General features: G+C 45.4%; 2 protein-coding genes across 3 annotated transcripts; both read left to right on the forward strand.

The window, feature by feature from the left end:
• The first annotated feature begins 2754 nt into the window (after positions 1-2754).
• On the forward strand, positions 2755-8218 carry LOC130119269 (uncharacterized). Its single transcript, XM_056287720.1, has 3 exons — positions 2755-3110; positions 3252-3665; positions 8104-8218. Exons 1-3 carry the CDS (start codon positions 2755-2757, stop codon positions 8216-8218), a joined length of 885 nt encoding a protein of 294 aa, XP_056143695.1.
• Positions 7530-17420, forward strand: shmt1 (serine hydroxymethyltransferase 1 (soluble)). 2 transcript variants are annotated; one of them, XM_056287951.1, is made up of 12 exons: positions 7530-7640; positions 10399-10519; positions 11416-11561; positions 11709-11824; positions 12616-12776; positions 13424-13505; positions 14553-14765; positions 14968-15081; positions 15218-15340; positions 15681-15797; positions 16360-16470; positions 16771-17420. In XM_056287951.1, exons 2-12 carry the CDS (start codon positions 10427-10429, stop codon positions 16941-16943), a joined length of 1449 nt encoding a protein of 482 aa, XP_056143926.1. In that variant the 5' UTR covers positions 7530-7640; positions 10399-10426; the 3' UTR covers positions 16944-17420. The 2 variants fall into 2 exon arrangements, with proteins under 2 accessions (XP_056143926.1, XP_056143928.1); XM_056287953.1 differs by lacking the exon at positions 7530-7640 and adding an exon at positions 7786-8000.
• The last annotated feature ends 8650 nt before the right edge of the window (positions 17421-26070 follow it).

Here is a 26070-nt window from a genome sequence, read left to right on the forward strand (position 1 = left end):
CCTCCGAATGCGACCTGAGCGATCGGCTCTCAAGACGCATTTGGTGTATTCACATCTGTCCTTAGAGCTGTCCACTTGTGATCGGATCACCCAAGACGCATGTTAATGGCAGGTGTAAACAGCCTCAGATTCAGTTTTACTGGCCAAGTTCGTTCATATACAAAGAATTTGACTTGGAATGTTCCTCTTGTAACCAGGTTAAAATTAATGTTTTTATTTTATTTTGTTTGAGTATGAAATATCACCAAATCCTGTCTGTGTGCTGTTATTTGTGTTTACTACATTTTATTTTATGTCATTATTTACTTTTATGTATGTTTTACAACGACCGTCATATACGTGTACTGTCGCTTTAAGAGAGAGGTCTTGTGGGTACACGGAAGAGGGAACGCGGGAGAGGCCATTTTTGTTTTGTGGGAGGAGTCTCAAGCAGCGATCGAGCCGAGCCACGCGTGTTTCTTACGGTAGGACAGTTTTGCTGGTTGAGAAGAACGTAACCTTGAGTATCCCTGTAAGAAGATACTGCAAGCTGTGGGATAAAATACTTGTTTATCCTTTCTTACGTCGGAGTCCCGTGGACGGTTTCTCCTTCTAACGCACACGAGTGAAGTCCGGGCAATGGTTGAACTTCGACCCCACATCCGTAAGAAACACCGCTCCCGCTGGAGGACTGGACGTTTGTCGAAGGGTTTGAAACCAAAATAAATGGCAAGGTGGGCCAAATAGAGTCCTGTGTGTCCCCCCCCTCCTTCCCTGATCATGATGATGATGAGAGACTGAGGGCCCCCCACAACACCTGGGGCCCCACCGAAAATAGAACACATCGCAGAGCTAATGATGAGAGTGACGGGCGTGCAGCAGGCTGACCAGCATAGAACAGCATAGGACTGCCCCCGTTACACTCTCAGTTACACATATATTATGCATTTATACAAGCGAACACCAAATACTATAATGATCAAAATTCAATTCAGTTCAATTCAATTTATTGTAATTAAAAACAATGTGCAGGCACATGTTAAAAATGAAATAAGGGCTGTGGCTTCGCCAAACAGTGCAAGACAGACATAGACAAACACAGCAAACACAGTATAAGATGAAGACCAATAGCTAAAAATAAGTTAAAAAAGAGCGCGAGTACAAAAATATTTTAAAATATCCACAGACATTCAGTGGGTAGCCAGGTTCAGGTGGGCAACAGCTTGGGTAAAGAAACTGTTTTTGAGCCTGGTAGTGTGGGCTCTGGGGCTCCTGTAGCGCCTCCCAGAGCACAGGGGGAGAACAGTCCATGGTTGGGTGGGTGGGATCTCTGCTGATGCTGAGACCCCTTCGAAGGCAACGTTTGTGATAAATGTGTTTTATGGCTGGGACCTGAGTACCGGTGATATGCTGGGCTGCCTTGACGACCCCTTGCAGAGCTTTCTGGTCTACTGATATGCAGTTGCCGTACCACACTGAGATGCAGCTGGTCAGGATGCTCTCTATGGTAAGGTGGTAGAAGTTGGTGAGAATTTTGGGGGATCGATGGGCGCTCCTCAGCCTCCTCGGGAAATGCAGGCGTTGTTGGGCCTTTTTCACAAGGGCCTGGGTGTTTGATGTCCAGGAGAGTTCCTCATTGATGTGGACTACAAGGAATTTAAAGCTGGAGACATGATCCACTTACACCCCATTGATGTGTGTGGAGGAGTGGCTGCAGCTTCTAGACCTTCTGAAGTCCACAATCAGCTCCTTCGTCTTCTGCACATTGAGAACCAGATTGTTGGTAGTGTACCATGATGTGAGGTGCTGAATCTCATCCCTGTAGGCCGTCTCATCATTGTTGGAGATACGGCCAATGACTGTAGTGTCATCCGCAAACTTAACTATTACATTTGAAGGATGAGTTGGCAGGAAGTTGTGGGTAAAGAGGGAGAAAGGGAGGGGGCTCATAACACAGCCTTGAGGGGCACCTGTGCTGAGGATCAGGGTGGAGAAGGTGTGGTCACCTAACCTAACATACTGATGTCTGTTGGTCAGGAAGTCCAGAGTCCAGTTACAGAGGGAGGGGTTAAGGCCAAGGGAGAGGAGTTTGGTGGTTAGTTTGGCAGGGAGGATAGTGCTGAAGGCAGAGCTGTAATCTATGAACAGCATCCGGATATATGTGTTGTTAAGTTCAAGGTGGGTCAGAACAAAGTACAGGGCAGTGGCAATGGCATCCTTCGTAGACCTTTTGGGACGGTAGGCGAACTGATGTAGGTCGAATGTGGGGGGATAGTGTTTTGATGTGAGCCAAAACCAGTCTCTCAAAGCACTTCATGGCAATGGGGGCGAGTGCTATGGGTCGGTAGTCATTCAGACATGTACACTACCGTTCAAAAGTTTGGGATCACATTGAAATGTCCATATTTTTGAAGGAAAAGCACTGTACTTTTCAATGAAGATAACTTTAAACTAGTCTTAACTTTAAAGAAATACACTCTATACATTGCTAATGTGGTAAATGACTATTCTAGCTGCAAATGTCTGGTTTTTGGTGCAATATCTACATAGGTGTATAGAGGCCCATTTCAAGCAACTATCACTCCAGTGTTCTAATGGTACAATGTGTTTGCTCATTGGCTCAGAAGGCTAATTGATGATTAGAAAACCCTTGTGCAATCATGTTCACACGTCTGAAAACAGTTTAGCTCGTTACAGAAGCTACAAAACTGACCTTCCTTTGAGCAGATTGAGTTTCTGGAGCATCACATTTGTGGGGTCAATTAAACGCTCAAAATGGCCAGAAAAAGAGAACTTTCATCTGAAACTCGACAGTCTATTCTTGTTCTTAGAAATGAAGGCTATTCCATGCGAGAAATTGCTAAGAAATTGAAGATTTCCTACACCGGTGTGTACTACTCCCTTCAGAGGACAGCACAAACAGGCTCTAACCAGAGTAGAAAAAGAAGTGGGAGGCCGCGTTGCACAACTGAGCAAGAAGATAAGTACATTAGAGTCTCTAGTTTGAGAAACAGACGCCTCACAGGTCCCCAACTGGCATCTTCATTAAATAGTACCCGCAAAACACCAGTGTCAACATCTACAGTGAAGAGGCGGCTGCGGGATTCTGGGCTTCAGGGCAGAGTGGCAAAGTAAAAGCCATATCTGAGACTGACCAATAAAAGAAAAAGATTAAGATGGGCAAAAGAACACAGACATTGGACAGAGGAAGACTGGAAAAAAGTGTTGTGGACGGATGAATCCAAGTTTGAGGTGTTTGGATCACAAAGAAGAACGTTTGTGAGACGCAGAACAAATGAAAAGATGCTGGAAGAATGCCTGACGCCATCTGTTAAGCATGGTGGAGGTAATGTGATAGTCTGGGGTTGCTTTGGTGCTGGTAAGGTGGGAGATTTGTACAGGGTAAAAGGGATTCTGAATAAGGAAGGCTATCACTCCATTTTGCAACGCCATGCCATACCCAGTGGACAGCGCTTGATTGGAGCCAATTTCCTCCTACAACAGGACAATGACCCTAAACACAGCTCCAAATTGTGCAAGAACTATTTAGAGCAGAAGCAGGCAGCTGGTATTCTATCGGTAATGGAGTGGCCAGCGCAGTCACCAGATCTGAACCCCATTGAGCTGTTGTGGGAGCAGCTTGACCGTATGGTACGCAAGAAGTGCCCATCCAACCAATCCAACTTGTGGGAGCTGCTTCTGGAAGCGTGGGGTGCAATTTCTCCAGATTACCTCAACAAATTAACAGCTAGAATGCCAAAGGTCTGCAATGCTGTAATTGCTGCAAATGGAGGATTCTTTGACGAAAGCAAAGTTTGATGTAAAAAAAATCTTATTTCAAATACAAATCATTATTTCTAACCTTGTCAATGTCTTGACTCTATTTTCTATTCATTTCACAACATATGGTGGTGAATAAGTGTGACTTTTCATGGAAAACACAAAATTGTTTGGGTGACCCCAAACTTTTGAACGGTCGTGTAGGTGTTGATTTCTTGGGGACAGGAACGATATAGTTGGTCTTAAAGCATACCAGGACTATGGATTGGGATAGTGAGAGGTTAAATATAGTTGTGAAGACCTCAGCCAGCTGGTCAGCGCATTCCCAGAGGACCCAACGAGGTATGCCGTCCGGTCTGGCAGCCTTCCGTGTGTTCACTCTGTGCAGCGATTCTCTGACCCCTGTGATTGATAGGGTGAGCACCTGGTTTTCTGGATGGCTGGGGATTTTTGTGCCTGGGTCAGTATTGTCCTTGTCGAAGCGGGCATAGAAATGATTTAGCTCATCTGGCAAGGAGGCATCATGGACAGTGGGACTGCTATTGGAGCTTTTCTAGTCTGTGATAGACTGAATGTCTTGCCACATTCGCCGAGGATCAGAGTTATTGTGAAAGTGGTCCTCTATTCGTAGGGAATAGTTATGTTTGGCTGTTCTGATGCCCTTTTTGAGGTTGGATCTGGCTGCGCTGTAGGCCTTGCAGTTACCTGACTTGAATGCTGCATCCCGGGCTTTCAGCAGCTGCTGGGCTTCACTGGTCATCCAGGGTTTCTGGTTTGGAAAGGTGCGGACTGATTTTTTTGTTGTGACACTCTCAGTACAAAAGTTAATGTAGGATAGTACAGCAGATGTCTGTTCATTAATGTCTATATGGGAGCCATGGGTAGGTGAATGTGCAAAAATACTCCAGTCTGTGTTGTCAAAACAGTCCTGGAGCTCAGAGACTGCTTTTTCTGGCCAGACAGTGATTGTCTTTACTGCTGACTTGATCCGTGTTATGAGGGGTTTGTAGGCTGGGACCAGGAACAGGCAGAGGTGGTCAAACTACCCCAGGTGGGGGCAGGGAGTCGCTTTATATGAGTCCTTTGTGTTTGTATAGAGATGGTCCTGGGTGTTTAGTCCCCTAGTGGGGCAGGAGACATGTTGATGGAATTTGGGCATTACAGCCGTCAAGTTAGCCTGATTAAATCAAAATAAAAATCAAAGTATGTGTAACCCACATGATTACATGTACCCTGTGACGTATGTAAGTTCCACGAGTTGCCTCTAGGAGGCACACGAGCTACAGAGTTTAAACCATACAAACAACCGTCGGCAATAGAGAAGAGAAATACGGATATTTAGAAATACGGACAACTTTGACTATGGATACCTGAATTATTGATATTTGAACTACGGATATTTGAGCTACAGGACATTTGAACTACGACAAAAAAGATCCCTCCCACGAAGCTTCCTTGACAGATGATCTCCTGTTGAAGGAAGAAGGAAGACTCTTTTCTCTTGTGTTTTGTACGCTGCTGGAATCCTGACTGGTTTTTTTAGTACCCCGAACAACCCCCCCTTGCTACACCCTTTTGGAACCCTTGGATACCCCCTTTGGATTGCCCCCATCATCGCCCTGGATTTGGATTCATCATCGCCTCTACATTAACTTGCCCCTGTGATTGTGGTAGGATCTGGACATTGCACCTTGCACAGATTGGAAGACTGAATCATTCCCCCTTTTCTTTTCTTTATTATTTTCTTTGAGTGCACTCATACTTTATTTTGGATTATTTTCTTTAAATTGTTAGTGTAGAATATGGCTGCATAAGTAATGTATTAGAAGGGTATAAAATAGAATATAGATAGATATAGACAATAAATAGAATATTAGGAAGAACTTTTAAAAAGCATAATAGAGTAAAATATATATATATGTATAACACATCTAATTTAGTATTGCTATTGAAATAACTTTACTTTGAACTGTTGAAATAAATTGTTTTTTTTATTGTAAACTATACCCACGAGTGTGTGTGTTGTCTTTGGGGTGAGTACTAGAATCTGGTCTAGAAAAAAACCTACACCAATCTCCACTGAACTTAGACATTAGACTGTAAACTGTCCCTGCGCAAGCATAGGCCCATTCCCCTGTCGTGCAGGTTACATATGCTAAAGATAAAAATAAGGATATGGCATGGTCGTAGGCGGATTATGAGAAAATGGGCCCCTAGGCACAGACGCATAAAAGCCCCTCCCAGACAGGGCAGGTACACTGACTTGCAGCCAACAGCACACCTGTACCTCAGCAGGATTTACAGCGTGCATACATACAATTAATGCCAACAGCACATTAACCTAGACATAGTACATTCACCTGCAGTTTTTCAGTAAGACTTTTGTGCTCTGTTGTTGATATGAATGACTAAGCCCTTTGACTATTTTACAAGAAAAGCAAAAAGAATAACAACTTCATGCAGAGGCTCTGGCTTAGGGGTCCCCTGAGCCCTTGGGCCCATTCGGTAATCTACCCATGGGTATGGTTGCCGATCAATATTCAAGGTGTATTATAAAGTGGTTGTGCTGTAAGTGGGCCATGATGAATCCAGTTACTGAAGAGCATAAAGTATAATATTAAACAGAAATAAAAGATATTTTGAAAGATAAAATTATGCGAATCCTGATGCAAGCTGCTGCATAGGAGAGTGTAGAGGAGCACATAGAATGAAAGTGAATATGGCATGGTATTGTAACGTGCATGGATTAGTAGACACGCTGGCCACTGGCTCGCGGATCCGATCCTTTAGTCTAGCGGTTAGCGATGTCTCCTGCGGTGCGGGCGATACAGGTCCGCTTCCCGGCCGCGGCAGTTCCTGTGGTTGCGTTGTCCCCCGAATTCGCTACATTGGTGTCATAAGTGGGATGGAGCGACCGTAAGGCTATCGGAAGCGTAGGCGCCCTGAGGCGTGAAGGAGCTGATATGCTTAAGCGCGGGGACGCGCTTCCCGAAGGAGGGGGGTAGGGTGTATCGCCCGCACCGCAGGAGACATCGCTAACCGCTCGACTAAAGGGTCAGACCCGCCAGCCAGCGGCCAGCGTGTCTTCTTATCCATGCACGTTACAGTATTAACAGTAGCTTTTAACAGGAGAGGAAACAGTCAAATAATAGATGATATTGCCCAGGTTTTGTACTCAAAATTGCCCATAAAGCTATAGACATATATTACATATAGATATTACAATAAACACAGGAAGGGGAATAAACCGAAAACTACTCGGACATAGGCTTGGCTCCCACAGAGAGAATTACAACATGCTGTGCTGTTTTGGCAAAATATCATATCGGTAAATAATCAAGATGAAATTTCGCAAGCATCACTGGATTGCTTTCATTGCTTTACTGTGTGGGGTTATAAACACAGAATGGCGTTTACATCAAACCAGCAACTTTTCTCTGCTTTGGACCTCTCACTGGGAGTGCTTTGAGAACTTCTGCGCCGGGGCAAGCGCAGTTCGAGAATCGGGGTAAATTTGTGTAGCAATATGAGTTACATGTCCAATATGGCCTTGGGATCCCCCCCAGGAGGAGCTGGAGGGCGTTGCTGGGGAGAGGGACGGCTGGAGTGCCCTACTTAGCTTACTTAGCGACCCGACCCCGGGAAAGCGGCAGATAATATGATGCGATGAATATGAATTATTGGGTTTTCCCGCGTGTTTTTAGACATGCAAAATACTTCCTGGTTTATTATCGTCCCAGGGGGCGTGACGCAGCATGTAAGCCACGCTCCCGTGTTGGCGGGATTGGTCGTAAATTTCGCGGACTTTGCCCCGGTGGACTTTAGCGTATCTGCCTCCTGGTCGGGTCATTAAACTGACAACAACTACTCGACAGAGACCGGTGAGTAAATACAAATAAATATTTGTTTGTTTTTTTTGGCCCGCTGGTGGAGCGTAACGCAGTTGGAACTACTTGCTATAAATTGTAAAAGCGGGACTGCAGCTGAAGTTAATTTGGTTTCGTTTAATGTTACCGGCGGGAAAAAAACAGTTATTTAACGTCCGAACTTAACATTTAATGTCCGCTGGTCGCTGTCTCATTAGCTTTAGTTTTAACGTCTTGTTTACGATATTTTGCGCGTTTGTCGCCAACCTCAGCGTGACCCTCTGGCGCCTTTGCCGAGCGCGAAACACGGGCGGTTTGAAAAGACGACATCCTGCAGGCAAATCAGAAACGTTAGACAAAACCCACCGTTATTCGGTATGTGTATAGGTTGTGCTGTGTCTGCTGCCAGTTTCCGTGTCAGCTAAATAAACGATATAACCAGTTAATGTAAGTCATGAGCCCGTGTTTCTGTCCACAGCTGCTGGGTCGGTCGCTTGGCCAAGTCAGGTCTACAGCTATTCTCTATTGTTTACGACTGTGGACAGTTTCACCTGGGACTGTTTGTAGCCCTACAGGCCCATAGCAGTGTTTAAGCCATTTATTACACTCCCATATTTTACATGACTCTGGACGATTTCCCAAGGCATACTGTAGTCTCCGCCGCCCCGTTTATGCGTTGAAGTTGTTTTCATATTGACAGCCGTTGGTTTCCGTTCATTTCAGTGCGGTACGAAAATCAACCTGCACAGCCTTGAAAGAGATAATCCACCACAGTGAGCGTTTAGTCTTTATTTATTTACGATTAATGCTTTTTGTCAAAATTACGTCTTAGCTGTGGGATAATGCAGTTTAAAGCGCAGATTAACTGCATTACCGGTAGTGTGCTACATAAGTATAATATTATAGTATGAAATTATAATGGTGTTAGCATGTTAGCTTAATATTTGTACAATCTATATGCATATTTATCTGTTCCAAACTGGCTAATTATATGAAGTTCCCTTTAGAAAAATAAGATTCTATGTCATTCTATTCTGTTCAGTTCAATGGTTCACATGTTTAAAGTTTAACCAGCTGGATATGTGGCAATGGTCGGTTATGTCTTTGGTGTTCTGATACTACTATTAGAGCAGAGGGAAAGGGAGGAAAGTTGCGCATGTGAATTTGGGTGAAGGCCCGGTTTCTGAAAACATTACCTATTGTGTACTGTGGACTCTTAAATGACTGCGGGCACAGCTTTTTACATTGTTATATTATGCAACTAATATAATTTTATAAAAATACATGTTATTCCAAATTATAGGTTCTATGTGCTTTATATATATATATTTTTTAAACAAAACAAAACCATTTGTCTTTGCCAAGCATTCCTTCAATTTATATCCTACACTGGGCTAAGTCTATTTGGCACTTGCAGTGCACCAATGGAAGACATCCAAGAAAGATTTGCATGGTCTAAAAAGCTACCAATGGATCATATTTAACAGGGATTTGTGTTTTTTGTTTGTTTTTAACATGAACATGTAAATCATTCTTTTTCTTTGGTCCTTGAGCAGAGGCAAAACTACCATATATTCAGGTAATGCAGCTGCATTGGGGCCCGCAGCAGTTTAGTGTCCACACACACAGACCCCTCTTTATCTCATCACTATCATATCAAAGATCTCGAGCACTGAGTCTATGGTATACGGTATGTTAAAAAATGTGCCTGTGCATAATTATGTGTTAATGCGTAGCAAAATCCACACAGAAGAGTTAGCTAGCTGGTGAAGTGTCAAGACTTCCCACAACGAAAAGCCCGGATAGTACACCTATAATTCAAGTAGAATTTATTTATTTATTGGGATTTTTTTCCCTCCCCTTCCCAATTGTACCCGTCCCCTTCCCAATTGTACCCGTCCAATTACCCCACTCTTCCGAGCCATCCTGGTTGCTGCTCCACCCCTCTGCCAATCTGGGGAGGGCTGCAGACTACCACATGCCTCCTCCGATACATGTGGAGTCGCCAGCCATTTCTTTTCACCTGACCGTGAGGAGTTTCGCCAGGGGGACGTAGCACGTGGGAGGATCATGCTATTCCCCCCCGACCAGAGGAGACACTAGTGCAGCGACCAGGACATACACTCACATCCGGGTTCCCACCCGCAGACATGGCCAATTGTGTATGTAGGGATGCCCGACCAAGCCGGAGGTAATACGGGGATTCGAACTGGCGATCTCTGTGGTTGTCAACGGAATAGACCACTGCGCTACCCGGACGCCCCCCTTTTATTATTTATTTGACTAATAATCAACCTACACACTTGCGTTATGTGTTTATAAGGCCTATGTGTAGACATGAAATAATGTTGTCAATATGCGGGTGCGCCATCACGATAATGTTTTCATGTGTCAAGGTGTGCTGTTACTGGTTATGTTTTCATCTGTTATGGTGCTACGACACCAGATTTTGTTAAGAAGGCTAGTCTATCACTATCTTGGCCTTGCCATTATGACTCCTCTTCTATAGCACAGCGGTCTGCAAGTAATCATTTCATTTAGGTGTCAACTGCGCAGTGCATTTCACTGTTGTTGGTCGTTTTAAAGCTGCGTGCTTTCACGTCTTTCATTCACTACTGACATGACGTTATATTATATCTGATTCTGATGCGCAGGCCAGGGCCCGCTTTGACCATCTTCCATTGGGGCCCGGCCCTGACTCATTTCACCTGTGTCCTTGAGTATCCCTTATAGATTATGCATGTATGTGTTTGTTTATGTGTGTTTCACTTAGATCTCCACTGTCTGTGAGGGAAACAATCATGTCTTTGACCAACGGCCATGGTGTGAGCAAAGAGACATGGGATTCTCACAACAAGATGATGCTGGAGCCTCTGGCCATCAACGACTCAGAGGTTTGTGTTCTGGACACCATTATGCCCACTAAACAGATGGCATCATTATGCCCTTGTAATGCCCTAAAAAACAAAACAAAAAAAAAGCTGAGGACAGATTTATCAGTAGAGAGAAAGATTTAATTGGCAAACAATATACCTACAAATCCTGCATTTGTTGTAATTTCCGTAGCACTGTGTATTTGACATTGTAACCAATCCTGTTAAGGCTTTGAACAGATTTTTAATTTAACAAGATTGTGCTAGGCCTCGTTTTCTGGTTTTGTTTTCATGTGAAATGTATATCATTTTGTTATAATCAATGTGCCTTCAGTCAATATCTAATGTAAGGGGTGCAACAAAAGAAGTGGCAGTGTGAATTTATAGTTTACAGTTCAGATCAGCCAACAAAGCTTTATGCTGTGTGATGACTCTTTGTCTCTGTTAAATGAAGGTAGTCAGTTACCCATGATATGCTTTCCTCAAAATGTGGTTTTATAGGCATTTCCTTCACATTAGAAAATCTCTAGTCAGAAATGGACACTATTTTTCTTCTTTGGCACAAAATTGTTACCAACATCTGAATACACATAGTGAATTTCAATTCATTTGAAGCTGAAGTGATTTTCAGGTTACTGAATTAAAACAGGACCTCTTTACATTGCTACTTGAATGTATTGTTTTTATGTTAACGCTTCTACCCCGTTCTTGAGTACCGTTCTTTCTTCGTCCTTACTGCAGTGTACTTTGTCCCGAGTTTAAAGCACTTTGTATTTGGCTTTGGCTTATATTGACTTTAGAAAAGCCCAATATTGGTTGACAACATCATAAAAACACATTGTTATGATGTACAGTGTCTGTTGTATTAATATTACAACATAATATCACACATCAGCATTGTGTTTGTCTGTTTTCAGGTATTCTCCATCATTAAAAAGGAGAAGCAGAGACAGACTTATGGTCTGGAGCTCATTGCGTCTGAGAACTTTACCAGCAGGGCTGTTCTGGAGGCTCTGGGCTCCTGTATGAACAATAAGTACTCTGAGGGATACCCCAGCCAGAGGTAATCTCACTGTAGCCATGATTCAATCCAGTTATTAAGTACATTTTATAACAACTTCTTGAAAAGTCAGATTAATTAAAATGCTAATCAGAGATGTTTCCCGACTATGATCACACACTAACGCTGTTATATGATCTGTGTGCTCAGGTACTATGGAGGCACAGAGCATGTTGATGAACTGGAAAGGCTGTGCCAGAAGAGAGCCCTCGAGGCCTATGATCTGGACTCAGACAAATGGGGTGTCAATGTGCAGCCATACTCTGGTATAAAATGTTATTTTGCTATGTATAGGTGTGAGAAATTTAACAGTATTATTCATTTGTAATTCAACTGTTGTAATGATCACGTGTCTCCAGCATGATCATTCCTCTTGCACTAAAAACATACAATATTAAATGCAATTGCAATCAGTGTTGTTATCAACATCACAGTTGTTACTGTTGTCCAGCCATTACACTTCTTTGCACATCGGTTTGATGGATTAAATCTCCTCGACCCATGATCAGTCGAATAATAGGATGCATCTGAAAGCCCAGATTTCATGCTATTGAACAGACATCGTTATCCCGCCTCTGAACCCTTTTGTGTTAATTAGCTGTTAAATGCCAGAAAAATTAAAATGATGCAGAGAACACCACCCCATTGGGGATCCCTTTTTGTTGTATAGAGATTAATGTATTATGTTTTGAAAGGAAATATTAAGGCAAGAATTTTTTTTAGTAGGTGTTCGTTTTGATCGCCAATATTTTCATTAATTTAATTGCTATCTGTCCTCTTATAAGGTATGCCAATTTCTTTCCTAAAGAATTATGAGTTATTATATCTTCATTACTAGTGGTAGGTATTTTTACATCACTTTTTTGACATTACGGATATTTTCTCCAATGTAATGCACTTTTTAAACTCGTTTTAATGCTTCTCCCCGTTCTAACTCGTTCTAATGCTTCTCCTAATACTTAACTCGTGCATACATCTTCTATTTTTCTGTCACGCTCTTCTCCTTTTCCATTCATGCCCCCGCCCCCTCACTGATTTGTTTTTGCTCTCCTTTTAGGTTCTCCGGCCAACTTTGCCGTTTACACAGCTATTGTAGAGCCTCATGGGAGGATCATGGGACTGGACCTTCCTGATGGAGGTCACCTGACCCACGGCTTCATGACTGACAAGAAAAAAATTTCTGCCACGTCCATGTTTTTCGAGTCCATGCCTTACAAGGTACACAGACATGGATGTACACACGCTCAAACATTCTACTAAATGTGCACGTAGTCATATAGGAAAGTACTGACTTTTAGAAAATGGTAAAAAGCAACCTCTTCTGTTATGAAAAATAAAGTACCCCCTAAAATTAAAGGATCATAGTTTTTCTATTCTGCCATTAAATTAAGAGACTCTTATTACGGTCATTAACAGAGGGAGGATATCGAGTACAGCCAGACGTGACAATTGAATAATTCCTGGAGGAGTGACAGTTTTTGGACAATTTTTACTTTTATAACTCTGTTGTGACTTTTACAACACAATTTTATCTTTAATCTGTTCCACGGAAGGTCAATAGAAAAGCAAAGTAGGTTACTGGAGGCTCGCTTGTTAATGTTATCAGCTGCTGAGGTTGGTTGTTTTCCCCTATTCTGTATGGATCCAACTAGATAGGTTCAATGTCTGGCCTTTTTGCAATGGTGGGACTCATCCAGATTATACATTTAGATGTTTGAGCATAGACAAAACATTGTTGTGTGTGTATGTATTATGATTGGGAAGAAGTATGCAAATGAAAATGTGAGGTGGTGGGAGGCATTTTAATGCAGCTGTTGATTGATGTATGAATGCCGTTATACCGGATATGTTTGTTTCTACTGTAGGTGAATCAAGAAACTGGTTACATTGACTATGACAGACTGCAGGAGAACGCACGCCTGTTCCATCCTAAACTCATCATTGCAGGTATATATTAAACACACACACACACACACACACACACAATCTCTCAGTCCTCACTTATGCAAGGAAGTCTGACATCCATTTGTTTTTATTTGGATAAATAGCTTTTAAAGATGAACCGTGGGGGTCTCCGGGTAGCGTAGCAATCTATTCCATTGCCTACCAACACAGGGATCGCCGGTTCGAATCCCTGCATTACCTCCGGCTTGGTCAGGCGTCCCTACAGACACAATCGGCCGTGTCTGCGGGTGGGAAGCCGGATGCGAGTATGTGTCCTGGTCGCTGCACTAGCGCCTCCTGTCAGGGCGCCTCTTCGGGGGGGGGAGGGGGAACTGGGGGAATAGCGTGAGCCTCTTACTCGCTACGTCCCCCCTGTCGAAACTCCTCACTGTCATGTGAAAAGAAGCAGCTGGCGAATCCACATGTATCAGAGGAGGTTATGTGATAGTCTGCAGCCCTCCCCAGATCTGCAGAGGGGGTGGAGCAGTGACCGGGGCGGCTCAGAAGAGTAGGGTAATTGGCCGGATACAAGTGGAGAGAAAAAGAGGGAAGAAAAAAAAAAGATGAACTGTAGTGTTTTTGGCCAGCAGTAGTGCTACTGAGCAAAATGGGTCCCTCTACCATAACAACAATACCAACTTCCTCTCCACGCTGCTGCACTGAGATCAAGATGTAAACATTAAAGCCTTATATTGTAAAAATTGTAGCTATTTGAATATTAAAAATTAGGATTTTCTGAACATCTGACTAACATTAGTCACAACATACTAGTTAGTGGAGTCTAACAACATACTGTCCATCCACACTAATGAAATTATCAATGTAAACAAACTGCAGCTTTAAGTCAGATTTTTAATTCAATTTGCGGTCAGTTAACCGAGCTGATACCTATATAAGAAGTTGTCTCATCTCCTCTGCTCTTGCCATTCATCAGCAATGTGATTGTGAAGAGAAAACACAGTAAAAGAAAAGTTCACTTTGTAAATGAAGACCATTATGTCCAAAGACCCTCAACTCACTCCCCTTCCCGCCGCTTTCTGACATTTCTAGGAACCAGCTGTTACTCCCGCCACATCGAGTACGCCCGCATGAGGCAGATCGCTGATGAGAACGGTGCATATCTGTTGGCCGACATGGCTCACATCAGTGGGCTGGTGGCTGCCGGCGTTGTGCCATCGCCCTTTGAGCACTGTGACATTGTCTCCACAACGACACACAAGACACTGCGAGGCTGCCGTGCTGGGGTCATCTTCTACAGAAAAGGTAGAGATGGAGGGCGGTGCTTGTGCATCGTGAGGAAGAAACTGACAAGTACGGCAGTGAAAGATTTAAAAACAAAAAACATTTGGGAAATTCTAAACAACAGTATTTCCAATAGTGTCTTACTTCTCATTCCCGGTTGTCAAGGTGCCTATCTAGCTCTTTTTCCTTTCAATTCTCCAATCCCTTTCTTTCCCTTTTAAAGGAGTACGGAGTATAGATGCCAGAGGGAAGGAGACTATGTACAATTTTGAATCGCTGATCAACCAGGCTGTGTTCCCTGGCCTGCAGGGAGGACCACACAACCATGCTATTGCAGGTATTCCCCACCCCCTCAACATGTCTTCTGAATTTGTCTTCCCGAATCTTCTGTTGTGTCTTCCATTTGCCTCGGTTGTTTTGTATTTTTCCGCATACAATGGGTAAACTGTGTTTACATATAACTGTATCGTCAGGTGTTGCAGTGGCCCTCAAACAAGCCATGACCTCAGAGTTCAAGGCCTATCAGTTGCAGGTGCTAGCGAACTGTAAAGCTCTGTCCAATAGCCTCATCGACCATGGCTACAACATTGTCACAGGTGAGGGAAAGGGCTCCATTTTCTGAACTATTTAAGCTAACAGTCAAAATGCCTGTTTTCAGTGCAACTTTTCAAAGGCTTGTAAGAAAAATGTACATAACTGCAAGATTGGAAGGTGGTCCATAATTACTGGTGCCGTCTCTGTCGTTACTTACATTGGTGGATTATTGAATTGTTAAAACAACAAGTCCAAGCTGTCCTCTTAGCTTTTTGTGTGGTTCATTTATTTGGTCTATATTCTCTTTTTTTCAAACAGATTGTGTATAACAGTCTGTAATAAATGAGAGCACTTTCATTTACGGCAATATATAATTATGGTTTTCATTTTGTTCCGTTTTAGGTGGTTCTGACACCCACCTGATCCTGTTGGACCTACGCAGCAAAGGAACCGATGGAGGACGTGCTGAGAAGGTTCTTGAAGCCTGTGCTATTGCCTGTAATAAGAACACATGTCCAGGTAATGTGCATGCACTTACTGTTGAGTGAAGTAAGCTGTAAAGTGTGTGTGTGTGTGTGTGTGTGTGTGTGTGTGTGTGTGTGTGTGTGTGTGTGTGTGTGTGTAAAAACATGAGTTTATTCCTTAAAGCTTCATCTGAGAAGATTTACATGCAAACAAAGATCCCTCTTGATACTTTCTATTGCTGGCATATTTAAGATGGTGGCCAAGTCACGAATATTCAAATCAGAAATGCCTTCGTACTTGCCCAGTTTACTGGTTACTGCTGGGGAAGGCTTTCCCAAGAGAATATGGTACAACATGCCAACTAATTGTAGAAGAAAATGGCTGGTAGGAAAGAGTTTGAATAAGAAGCGTAACTGTTGTGGCTAAACAGACAAGGCGGACCAATTTAATAGAGGAGCCTTTACCAACAGATACTGCAATGTCAACAAACAATTTAACTCAAAGTCAGCCATGTTTGTGTGTTTGTTATACATTGATTTTCACAACAAATCATTGTGCACACAGAGATACAAGCCCTCTGCCCTGTGATGTATAACGTGTTTCCTTGCTTCTGCAGGTGATAAGAGTGCTCTGCGCCCCAGTGGTCTGAGGTTTGGCTCCCCGGCCCTGACATCAAGAGGCTTGGTGGAGGATGATTTCAAGAAAGTGGCAGAGTTCATCCACAAAGGTAAGCTTGAACTTGTTGAAAGGAAAGTCTATTTACCATCTTCTCACCTCCGTTTCTCTACTCCTGTAGTGTATTTTTTCACAAAGTTGAGTGAAGAACACCTGACACACTGTTGACTGGTGAAAAAGATTAAAAGAGGTTTTCTTTAAAATAATATGTTTTTTTAATCCACGCGCTGTGAGGACATTGTGGATCACAGCAGGTGGACAGTAAACTGTAGCCTGTGCAAGACAACTTTTATCTCTGCTTATATACATTTTCTACATCTAAAGCCCAATACTGCTCCGTTTTTTCATCCAGGTATTGAGCTGACAGTGGAGATCCAGAACAGCCTTGAACCAAAGGCAACACTCAAGGAGTTTAAGGAGGCCTTGGCCCAAGGGGAGAAATTCCAAAAGCGGGTAGCAGAGCTAAAGGCTGAGGTGGAGGCCTTTGCTGGCCAATTCCTCATGCCTGGTCTGCCTGAGCTGTAGAGGATGGTGTTTGGACATAGAGGGTTATTGAAACAATGATTATCGTATACTACTGCTTTTTGACACATGTAATATGAATGCTGTTTTCTTTGTTTGTACATGCTTGTGTAATTGTGAGGCACCTGTGAAGTCTGTCTCAGCTGAACGAGGATTTCTTTGACACCACAACGTTCATGGATTTTCAGATGGAATCGTTGCACTCTTACCTTTTGTAGAAATGAATGGATTTTATAATGTTCATAACATTTTTCCCCCCCATTCAGTCTTTCATCAAGATCACAGATTTCTAAAATCCTCTAAGCTGTTTTATAAGTTTAAAAATCTACAACAAAAGAATACCAAACTAACTTTTAAACCGTTACCTCTTTTAATGTTCCTGAAATCCTATAATCTCAGCACCAGAGCGTGCCCCCCAGTAATATTTTTCAGTGCAACTGTTATTGTCATTGGGTCTTACAATTAAATTAAAGCTTTAACAATGAGGTGATGTAATTTTCATTGTCTCATTTTATTATCATCATCATTGGTTGCTACGATAATCAGCATACACAGGCTATTTCCATTGTGGCGTCCGCGGCAGACTTCAATCACTGCAGCCTCAAATCGATGCTACTTAAATACTTCCAGCATGTCAGCTGTCCAATCAGGGCCGACAAGATCTTGGATCACTGCTACTCCACTATCAAGGGAGCGTACAGGTCTATTCCACGGCCTCATTTTGGGAAATCGGACCATTAATTTTTCATGCTCGTGCTGCCTATTTACAAGCAGGAAGTTAAGAGTGAGAAGCCCACCTTGAGGACAGTACAGTGCTGGTCAGTGGAAAATGAGCTCAGGGTTATTTTGATTCAACGCACTGGTCGGTTGTTAGGAATCCTCTGAACCTGAACAAATACACTGATACAGTTAACCATGTTAAATTCTGTGCTCACACCTGTATTCCCACTCATACCATCCGCTTCCATTCGAATCAGAAACCTTGGATTGATAGCGACATTCACCTGAGACTAAAAGAAAGGACTGCCACTTTTAAAGCCAGGGATGAGGACCACTACAAGGAAGCCCGGTATGTGCTGAGGAAAGCCATCAGGTCAGCCAAAAAAAAAATAAAAAAATACCAGGATAAATTGGAACAGGATTACAACGGCAGGAACTCTTAAGGCGCATGTGGCAGGGACCGCAAGCGATAACAGACTACTAACCGAAGTCGGGTGGTTTTACCAACACCATGGCTTCGCTCCCAGATGACCTGAACAGGTTCTATGCCCGCTTTGAGTGTAAACCGGGACCACCAGACAATACACAGAACCTTGTTGGGCACTCACTCAATGAGGTAACACGTGACAGAGGCTGACCTGAGTAAGGTTTTTAAATCTGTCAAAGCACGCAAAGCTGCCGGCCCATCTTGTGTCCATAAGACCTGCTCTAGTCAGCCATTGAATGTTTTTATAGATATTTTTTAACCTGTGACTATGTGTGGCTCCTACATGCTTTAAGAAAACCCTTATTGTGCCTGAACCCAGAAAAAAAAAATCACCTGCATCCAGTCTTGATGACTACAGACATGTTGCTTTGACCTCAGTAATAATGAAATGCTTTGAAACATTAGTTAAGACATACATAGATCTTAACATTCCTGCCAACCTTGATCCGCTAGTTTGCTTATCAGTCAAATAGATCTGTGGAAGATGCTGTGCTGGCTCTGCATACTGTTAAAACACATTGAAGGAAAAAACACCTATGTCAGAATGTTGTTTATTGACTATATCTTTGCATTTAATACCATTGTACCATCTAAATTGATGTTAAAGCTTAGGGACCTTGGTGTATGTAATTCTATCTGCAAGTGGGTTATATGACTTCCTGACAGGCAGACCTCAGACAGTGAGAGTAGGTACCATAGTTCTCGACACAAGAGCACTGTAGGGTTGTTGCCTTAGTCCCTTACTCTACAGGCTGTCCACACATGACTACTACTGCTTCTTCGGGCTGCTCCTGCTAGGCGTCAGTCCCGCGTCACCACAACAGATAATCTGTTTCCATCTATTCCTGTCCTCCAGAGCTTCTTCTGTCATACCAACCACCTGCATGTCCTCCCTCACCACATCCCCTCCTCTTTGGTCTGCTTCTTTTCTTCTTCCCTGGCAGCTCAATCTTCAGCATCCTTACTTCCAATATACCCAGCACCTCTCCGCCGCACGTCCAAACCATCTCAAGCTCACCTCTCTTGCTTTGTCTCCAAACTGTCCAACCTGAGCTATCTATATTATACTCATTCCTAATCCTGTCCATCTTCATCACTCCCAACAAAAATCTTAGCATCCTCAACTCTGCCACCTCAAGCTCTGCCTCCTGTCTTTTTGTCTGTGCCACCATCTCCAAACCATACAATATAGCTGGTCTCACTACCATATTTCCTTTAACTCTTGCTGGTACCCTTCTGTCGCAAAGCACTTCTGACACTCTTCTCCACCCACTCCACCCTGCCTGCACTTGCTTCACCTCTCTTCCGCACTCCCCGTTACTTTGAACAGTTTGACCCAAGTATTTAAACTCATCCACCTTCACCACCTCTACTCCTTGCATCCTCACCATTTCACCGTCCTCCCTCTCATTCACAAATATGTATTCCATCTTACTCCTACTGACTTGCATTCCTCTTCTCTCCAGGCTCTCCTCAACCTGCTCCCTACTCTCACTACAGATCCCAATGTCATCTGCAAACATCATAGTCCACGGAGACGCTGTCCATCACCATTGCAAACAAGAAAGGTCTCGGAGCCGATCCTTTCTGTAATCCCATCTCCACCTTGAACCCATCCATCACTCCTACCGCACACCTCACCACTGTCACATTGCCCTTAAACATACCCTGCACCCAAGGACGTCGGACCTGGGGGGGGGGGCACCATGTGTGTGTGTTGGGGGGGCAAAAAAAGTCCCACTAACAAACAAGAAATCCACTACTAGATATATGCATAAATGCTAAGCTAAAAATGAAACAAAACCGAAGTCAGGAGTGGGAATCTATAAAAAGGCTTGCCTGAAAAGATGGGTTTTTAGAAGCGGCCTAAAACAGCCCAAAGATTCAGTGAATCTGTTGGCTTGGGGGAGATTATTCTAGAGGCTTGGGGCTAAAAGTGCAAAGGCGTGGTCACCTTTTGTTTTGCAGTTGGAGTGAGGAATGGATAAAAGACCAAGGTTTGAGGATCGGATTCGTTGGGAAGTGGAATGAGAAGATCAGAACTATAACTAGGGGCAAGATCATACATTGCTTTCAATGTAATCAATAAGATCTGATAGATTATTCTGAATTTTACAGGAAGCCAATGGAGGGATGCAAGAATAGGGGTAATATGGGACCTACGGCTAGTTCTATTTAGTCGTCTAGCAGCTGCCTTCTGAACCAACTGTAGACGATTTAAAGTAGCTTGGCTGAGGTCAGAGTACAGAGAGTAATCTAGACGGGAGAAAATGAAAGGGTGAATGAATTTTTCGATATCATTAAAAGACAAAATATTTGTGTAACCCCTGGGTTTATCCCAAGAGTTAAAATGTCTAACTGATGAAACCCTACAGTAAATACCATATCAGTCTGTGTAATGTCTCTTTAAAAAGAACCTGCATATAGTTTGTTTGAGATGTGACGTGAAGCATGTGCAAAATGTAAAGAATGAACGTCAACATGAGGTGTGTCAAAGTGGCGTGCTTGGTTTGCAGTGTTTTACCCGCTTCTGATTGAGTCATGTAGAGAGAACTCACGTTTCTGTAAATATGATTGGCTAAAGGGCGGGACTAATACAGGAAGAGAGAACTACCTAAGAGTGAGCGAGTGACAGAGAGACGTTGCGGAGCTAGTAGCGGCTGGGAGCTGAATTGATACGGCGTTAGACAAACAGTCTAAAACAGTCAATGGTTCATAGTATTTAGTCTGAGTGAGTGTGTAATGTATGTGTTCACAGAGAAAGCCTGTTTGGTTGCCACTTTTAACTGCAGAAATACTTGTACCAGCGTCGAAGCTAGGTAGCCTCCTGGCTAGCACCACTACCCAAGCTAACTGGATAACTTGCTACCGAAGTCTCACTCTGTCCGTACAAGACGGAACGTCGGCTCCAGGGCTTTGATGGGACACTGAGGCGCAGATGGACACCAGATAGCGCACCGTGTGACCGGAAAAGCACAGTTGCACCTCTGGCTTTGTGGGAGACTATTCGTTTCCTTGCTTCATCACTATAGGACTTAGGACTGTTTTCTTTATCGCCTTGGTCGAGAGACTGAACTGTTCGCCATCTGTGAGTAACCCAAACGTTATTGCTCATTGAGTGAAGATCTTCCACCGGTGGGACTGAGTTGTCACACGTCACATCCAGCAAAACAGGCCTGCAACGGGGGGTTATTTTATGTGTTCATTGCCGGCTCTTGTTATTTGAATTTGTGTGTGGGCCCACAAAAGTAAAAGTCAATAAGTATTAGTTGCTACTTGGCTGTCATTTCATTTTCCATTACCTGGTTAAAAGGCCTAAGGGCTATTGTGTATATTTTTGTTTTGATTGGGGTAACTTACCTTGCACTCTAAAAGAACCGACTGTAACGATCATGGATGAATAGGCTCGGTAGCCCTTAGCTAACGGGTTGGACCCTTTAGTCAAGCGGTTAATGTTGTCGCCTGATGTACAGGAGCCCCAGGTTCGCGTCCTGGCTGTGGTGATTTGCGGGGACGCGAATCTCGAAGGGTCGGATCCTTTAGTCGAGCGGTTAGCGAGACACGGGTTCGCGTCCCGGCTGCGGCACTTCATGTGGCCCCAATTCGTTACATGACCATTTTATTTCGACACCTTTAAAGGAGCACCGAGTGAAATATTTTATCATAAATAAATACACTGTTTTTGTTATACTAGCAATTTCCTTGTCAGTTTGGTATTATTAAGTAGGTCTAAGTCAAAAGGACCCAGGGCGCTGTATCTCAAGTTAGTAGATACTAGGAAAGCACTACATCTGATTTTTGCAATATTTCGTAGCTGAAGAAAACAGGATTGGACAAGCTTAGTAACATGGTGATCAAAAGACATTTTCTGGTCAAAGATGATACTGTGGTGGACACGTATTGGGGACAGAATTCAACCCAGGAACTAAGGGTTAAGTCATGGTTGCCCTGGCAGGTTAACGCAGGGTTAAGTTATGGTTGTCCAGCCAGTTTTCTGGTTATTCTTGCCACCTCCGCTCAGTCGAGCTGTGGTTTGGTTGTCTCTCTGATTTACCGTGGATTAAAGAAAGTTGCCTACACGGCTAAAGTGTGAACCTACGGTCTTCTCCGTTCCTTCGGCTCTACACTGGTGACCCCGACGTCGGTTTTCGGATAAGTTTTCTGAAACCACACACATTATGGCTACGAACGCCGTTGCAATTAAACTGCCGGAGTTTTGGGAGTCTTCCGCGGCTACATGGTTCGCGCAGGCTGAGGCACAGTTCGCGCTCAGAGACATAACAGCAGACGAGACCAGGTACTACTACGTAGTGGCAGCGCTGGGGGGCGCTACGGCTTCCAGGATAAGCGGTTTCATAACCAACCCACCGGCCGATGGTAAATACGCCGCATTTAAACATCTCCTCCTTGAACTTTTGAACTGTCAACAACGGAGAGAGCACGTCGCCTCTTCGCAATTCAGGGCTTGGGAGATGGCAAACCATCGGAGCTAATGAGCAGGATATTAAACCTACTGGGTCAAGAAAAGCCATGTTTCCTGTTTATGGAGCTGTTTCTGCGCAACATGCCGCCCCACGTCCAGACTGCGCTCGCTAACTCCACCATCACTGATCCCCGTGAGCTGGCAAAGGAGGCTGACCGATTCTTCGTCGCTACACAACGTTCCTCCCATGCCGGGGTGCTGGCTCCTACCTTCACTGGCCCCCCGCCGACATCGCGGGCGTGGCCCGACGGTGGCGCCACAGCATCAGACCGCTACAAGCCCTCTGGACTCTGTATGTACCACGCTCGATTTGGTGCGAAAGCTAAACGGTGCCGTTCCCCCTGCAACTACAGGCCGACGGGAAACGAGAGGGCCAACACTCAGTAGTGGCCATGAGTGTTGGCGATACGAGCAGGCTACTCTTCATCCTCGACACCATCTCCGGTCGGCGATTTCTTTGTGACACGGGCGCACAGAGAAGCGTGCTCCCTGCTACTGACGTCGACATCATGGGCGGGGAGCGGGGCCCCCAGTTGGCGACGGCTGACGGCAGCCCTATCCACACCTACGGCGTGCGGTCTGTAGAACTGTGTTTTGGTGGACAACGTTTCACGTGGGAGTTCGTCATGGCCAATGTAACGCTTCCCCTCCTCGGAGCTGATTTTTTGTGCGCTTACGGTTTGCTAGTGGACATTCAGAACAGCCGTCTGGTCGACGCCTTAACCTTCTCCTCCTTCGCATGTACGCGGAGGGAAGCGGCCTATGCAGGTCTAGCCAACTCTCTCTCAGAGGCAGACAAGTTCAACCGCCTCCTCGCGGAGTTCCCTGACCTCACCCGGCCTGACCTCTGCTAAGTTTGTGTGGGAGGGACTTAAGAGAGACGTGAAAGCGTGGGCCGACTCGTGTGTTGCCTGTCAGCGGGCTAAGATACACCGCCACATTAAGGCGCCCCTGGAACGCTTCGCAGTGCCGGAGAGACGATTTGACCATGTCCACGTCGACCTGGTTGGTCCCCTACCCCCCTCCCATGGGTTCACCTACCTCTTCACTGTGGTGGACAGGACTACGCGCTGGCCTGAAGCTGTTCCCCTGGCATCCACGACGTCTGCTGATGTGGCCCGGGCTTTTATTGGGTCGTGGGTCTCACGTTTCGGTACGCCTTCCGACCTTTCATCTGACCGCGGGCCACAGTTTACCTCAGAGCTATGGAATGCTGTGGGTGAGGCTCTGGGCGTCAAGCTTCATCGCACTACCGCCTACCACCCTCAGGCGAACGGCCTATGTGAGCGCTTCCACCGGTCCATGAAGGCTGCGCTTCGGGCTACTCTCAAGGACTGCAACTGGGTCGACAAGCTCCCATGGGTCATGCTGGGCCTGCGGACCGCCCCGAAGGAAGACCTACAAGCCTCCTCTGCGGAGCTGGTGTACGGCACGCCGCTGCGAGTCCCAGGCGATTTCATGCCCAATGCAACGCGTCCCTGGTCAGCTGTGGACCAACGAGCCTCCTTGCTGGACGGGGTCAGAGCTTTCACACCCGTCCCTACCGCCCAACACGGCGCTCCGGTGTCCCAGGTGCCCCCAGGTCTGCAGTCAGCGGACTACGTGTTCATCCGTCACGACGCACACCGCCCCCCTCTGCAACCCCCTTATGACGGCCCCTTCCGCATCCTGGAACGGGGAACTAAGCACCTGGTGGTGGATTTTGGGGGCACGGCCGAGCATGTTTCAGTGGACCGAGTTAAACCCGCACACCTGGACTTGACGCAGCCGTTGGAGTTAGCCCAACCTCGTCGCGGTCGTCCCCCGGCTCCGCCTCCTCCCCCCGTGGAGGCCCGCGCTGCCTCTTCTGCTCCTCAGGCCGACCTCCACAGGCCCGCGTCAATGCCTCCCAGAGACACTCCAGCCCCTGTTATCCGGAGCCGCCGCGGACGGCCAGTCGTCCCCCCGCACCTGCCTGACTTCGATTACTAGGGCGAATTCTGGGGGGGCTCATGTGGTGGACACGTATTGGGGACAGAATTCAACCCAGGAATTAAGGGTTAAGTCATGGTTGCCCTGGCAGGTTAACGCAGGGTTAAGTTATGGTTGTCCAGCCAGTTTTCTGGTTATTCTTGCCACCTCCGCTCAGTCGAGCTGTGGTTTGGTTGTCTCTCTGATTTACCGTGGATTAAAGAAAGTTGCCTACACGGCTAAAGTGTGAACCTACGGTCTTCTCCGTTCCTTCGGCTCTACAATACCAAGATTTTAGCGGTAGGTTTGATGTTTAAATGAAGTGGACCAATAATTCATAGCAGTACAAGCCTGTTTGCCACTGCAGTTGATCAAACTGCAGTGGCAACGTTCTCAGGACAAATTAAAAGAACTTGTTTTGTCGGGGTTTAGATGGAGGAAATTTAGGGACATCCAGTCTTTGGTGTCCCTCGACACACCGAAATCCTCCCCAGGTAAATGGCAGGCTGAGCAAGTCTGCCGTCCGAGAAGCAGTCGCTCGGGTGCACTCACCTGGTTAGTGAGCCGGGTCTCAAACTCCGCGTGACGGGCGTCCATCTCCCGGAGGTCGTGCCAGAGATGGAGCTCAGCCGTTCCTCATGCCGAGTGAGGCGCCTGTCTCGAGATTGGAGAACGACTTCTAGCGTGGCAGAGTCAGCTGGGTTCATAATATTGTAGCGAATTCGGGGGACAACGCAACCACGAGCCAGCGGCCAGCGTGTCTTCTTATCCGTGCACGTTACAATATGGTCGGGTCACGCCGGGCGGGAATGGAGGACCCAAATGCACGACTCAGACTACTGGGCTAGAACAAAAAAAATTTTCCCCAATTGTATCCTGCCAATTACCCCACTCTTCCGAGCTGTTTCGGTCGATGCTCCACGCCCTCTGCTGATTCGGGGAGGGCTGCAGACTACCACACATGCCTCCTCCGATACATGTGGAGTCGCCAGCCGCTTCTTTTCACCTGACAGTGAGTAGTTTCATCAGAGGGACGTCACGCGTGGGAGGATCATGCCATTTCCCCCAGTTCCCCCTCAACAGGCGCCCCAACCGACCAGAGGAGGGGCTAGTGTAGCGACCAGGACACATATCCATATCAGGCTTCCCACTCGCAGACACGGCCAGTTGTGTCTGTAGGGACGCCAGACCAAGCCGGAGGTAATGCGGGGATTCGAACTGCCGATCCCCGTGTTGGTTGGCAACGGAATAGACCACTACGCCACCCGGACGCCCTAGAACAAAGCTTTTATCAACCATCGAATTTACAGACAGCAGGGAAGGCTCACAACAGGACGTGGCGCATCCGGCGACCAAGAGTCTGAGTGTCTCTGAGAGACGATCCGACGAGGAGCCCGGCCAACCAAGCGAAATATATACATATGGGAGCCAATAAGGGAGATTGGGCGCAGGTGCCCAGGACACGGCCAGAACCGACAAGCCAATCGGAG

Source organism: Lampris incognitus, chromosome 10, assembly GCF_029633865.1.
Source record: "Lampris incognitus isolate fLamInc1 chromosome 10, fLamInc1.hap2, whole genome shotgun sequence".
NCBI lineage: Eukaryota > Metazoa > Chordata > Actinopteri > Lampriformes > Lampridae > Lampris > Lampris incognitus.

What these genes read in the sequence shown, in the direction of transcription:
- LOC130119269 (XM_056287720.1), top strand. Translation starts at nt 2,755, where the DNA reads ATGGCCAGAAAAAGAGAACTTTCATCTGAAACTCGACAGTCTATTCTT. An exon ending in CTTCAGGGCAGAGTGGCAAA is followed by an intron (nt 3,111 to 3,251) that starts GTAAAAGCCATA and finishes ATCACAAAGAAG; the next exon opens with AACGTTTGTGAGACGCAGAA. An exon ending in CCATCCAACCAATCCAACTT is followed by an intron (nt 3,666 to 8,103) that starts GTGGGAGCTGCT and finishes TTCTGTCCACAG; the next exon opens with CTGCTGGGTCGGTCGCTTGG.
- shmt1 (XM_056287951.1), top strand. Translation starts at nt 10,427, where the DNA reads ATGTCTTTGACCAACGGCCATGGTGTGAGCAAAGAGACATGGGATTCT. An exon ending in TGGCCATCAACGACTCAGAG is followed by an intron (nt 10,520 to 11,415) that starts GTTTGTGTTCTG and finishes GTCTGTTTTCAG; the next exon opens with GTATTCTCCATCATTAAAAA. An exon ending in GAGGGATACCCCAGCCAGAG is followed by an intron (nt 11,562 to 11,708) that starts GTAATCTCACTG and finishes CTGTGTGCTCAG; the next exon opens with GTACTATGGAGGCACAGAGC.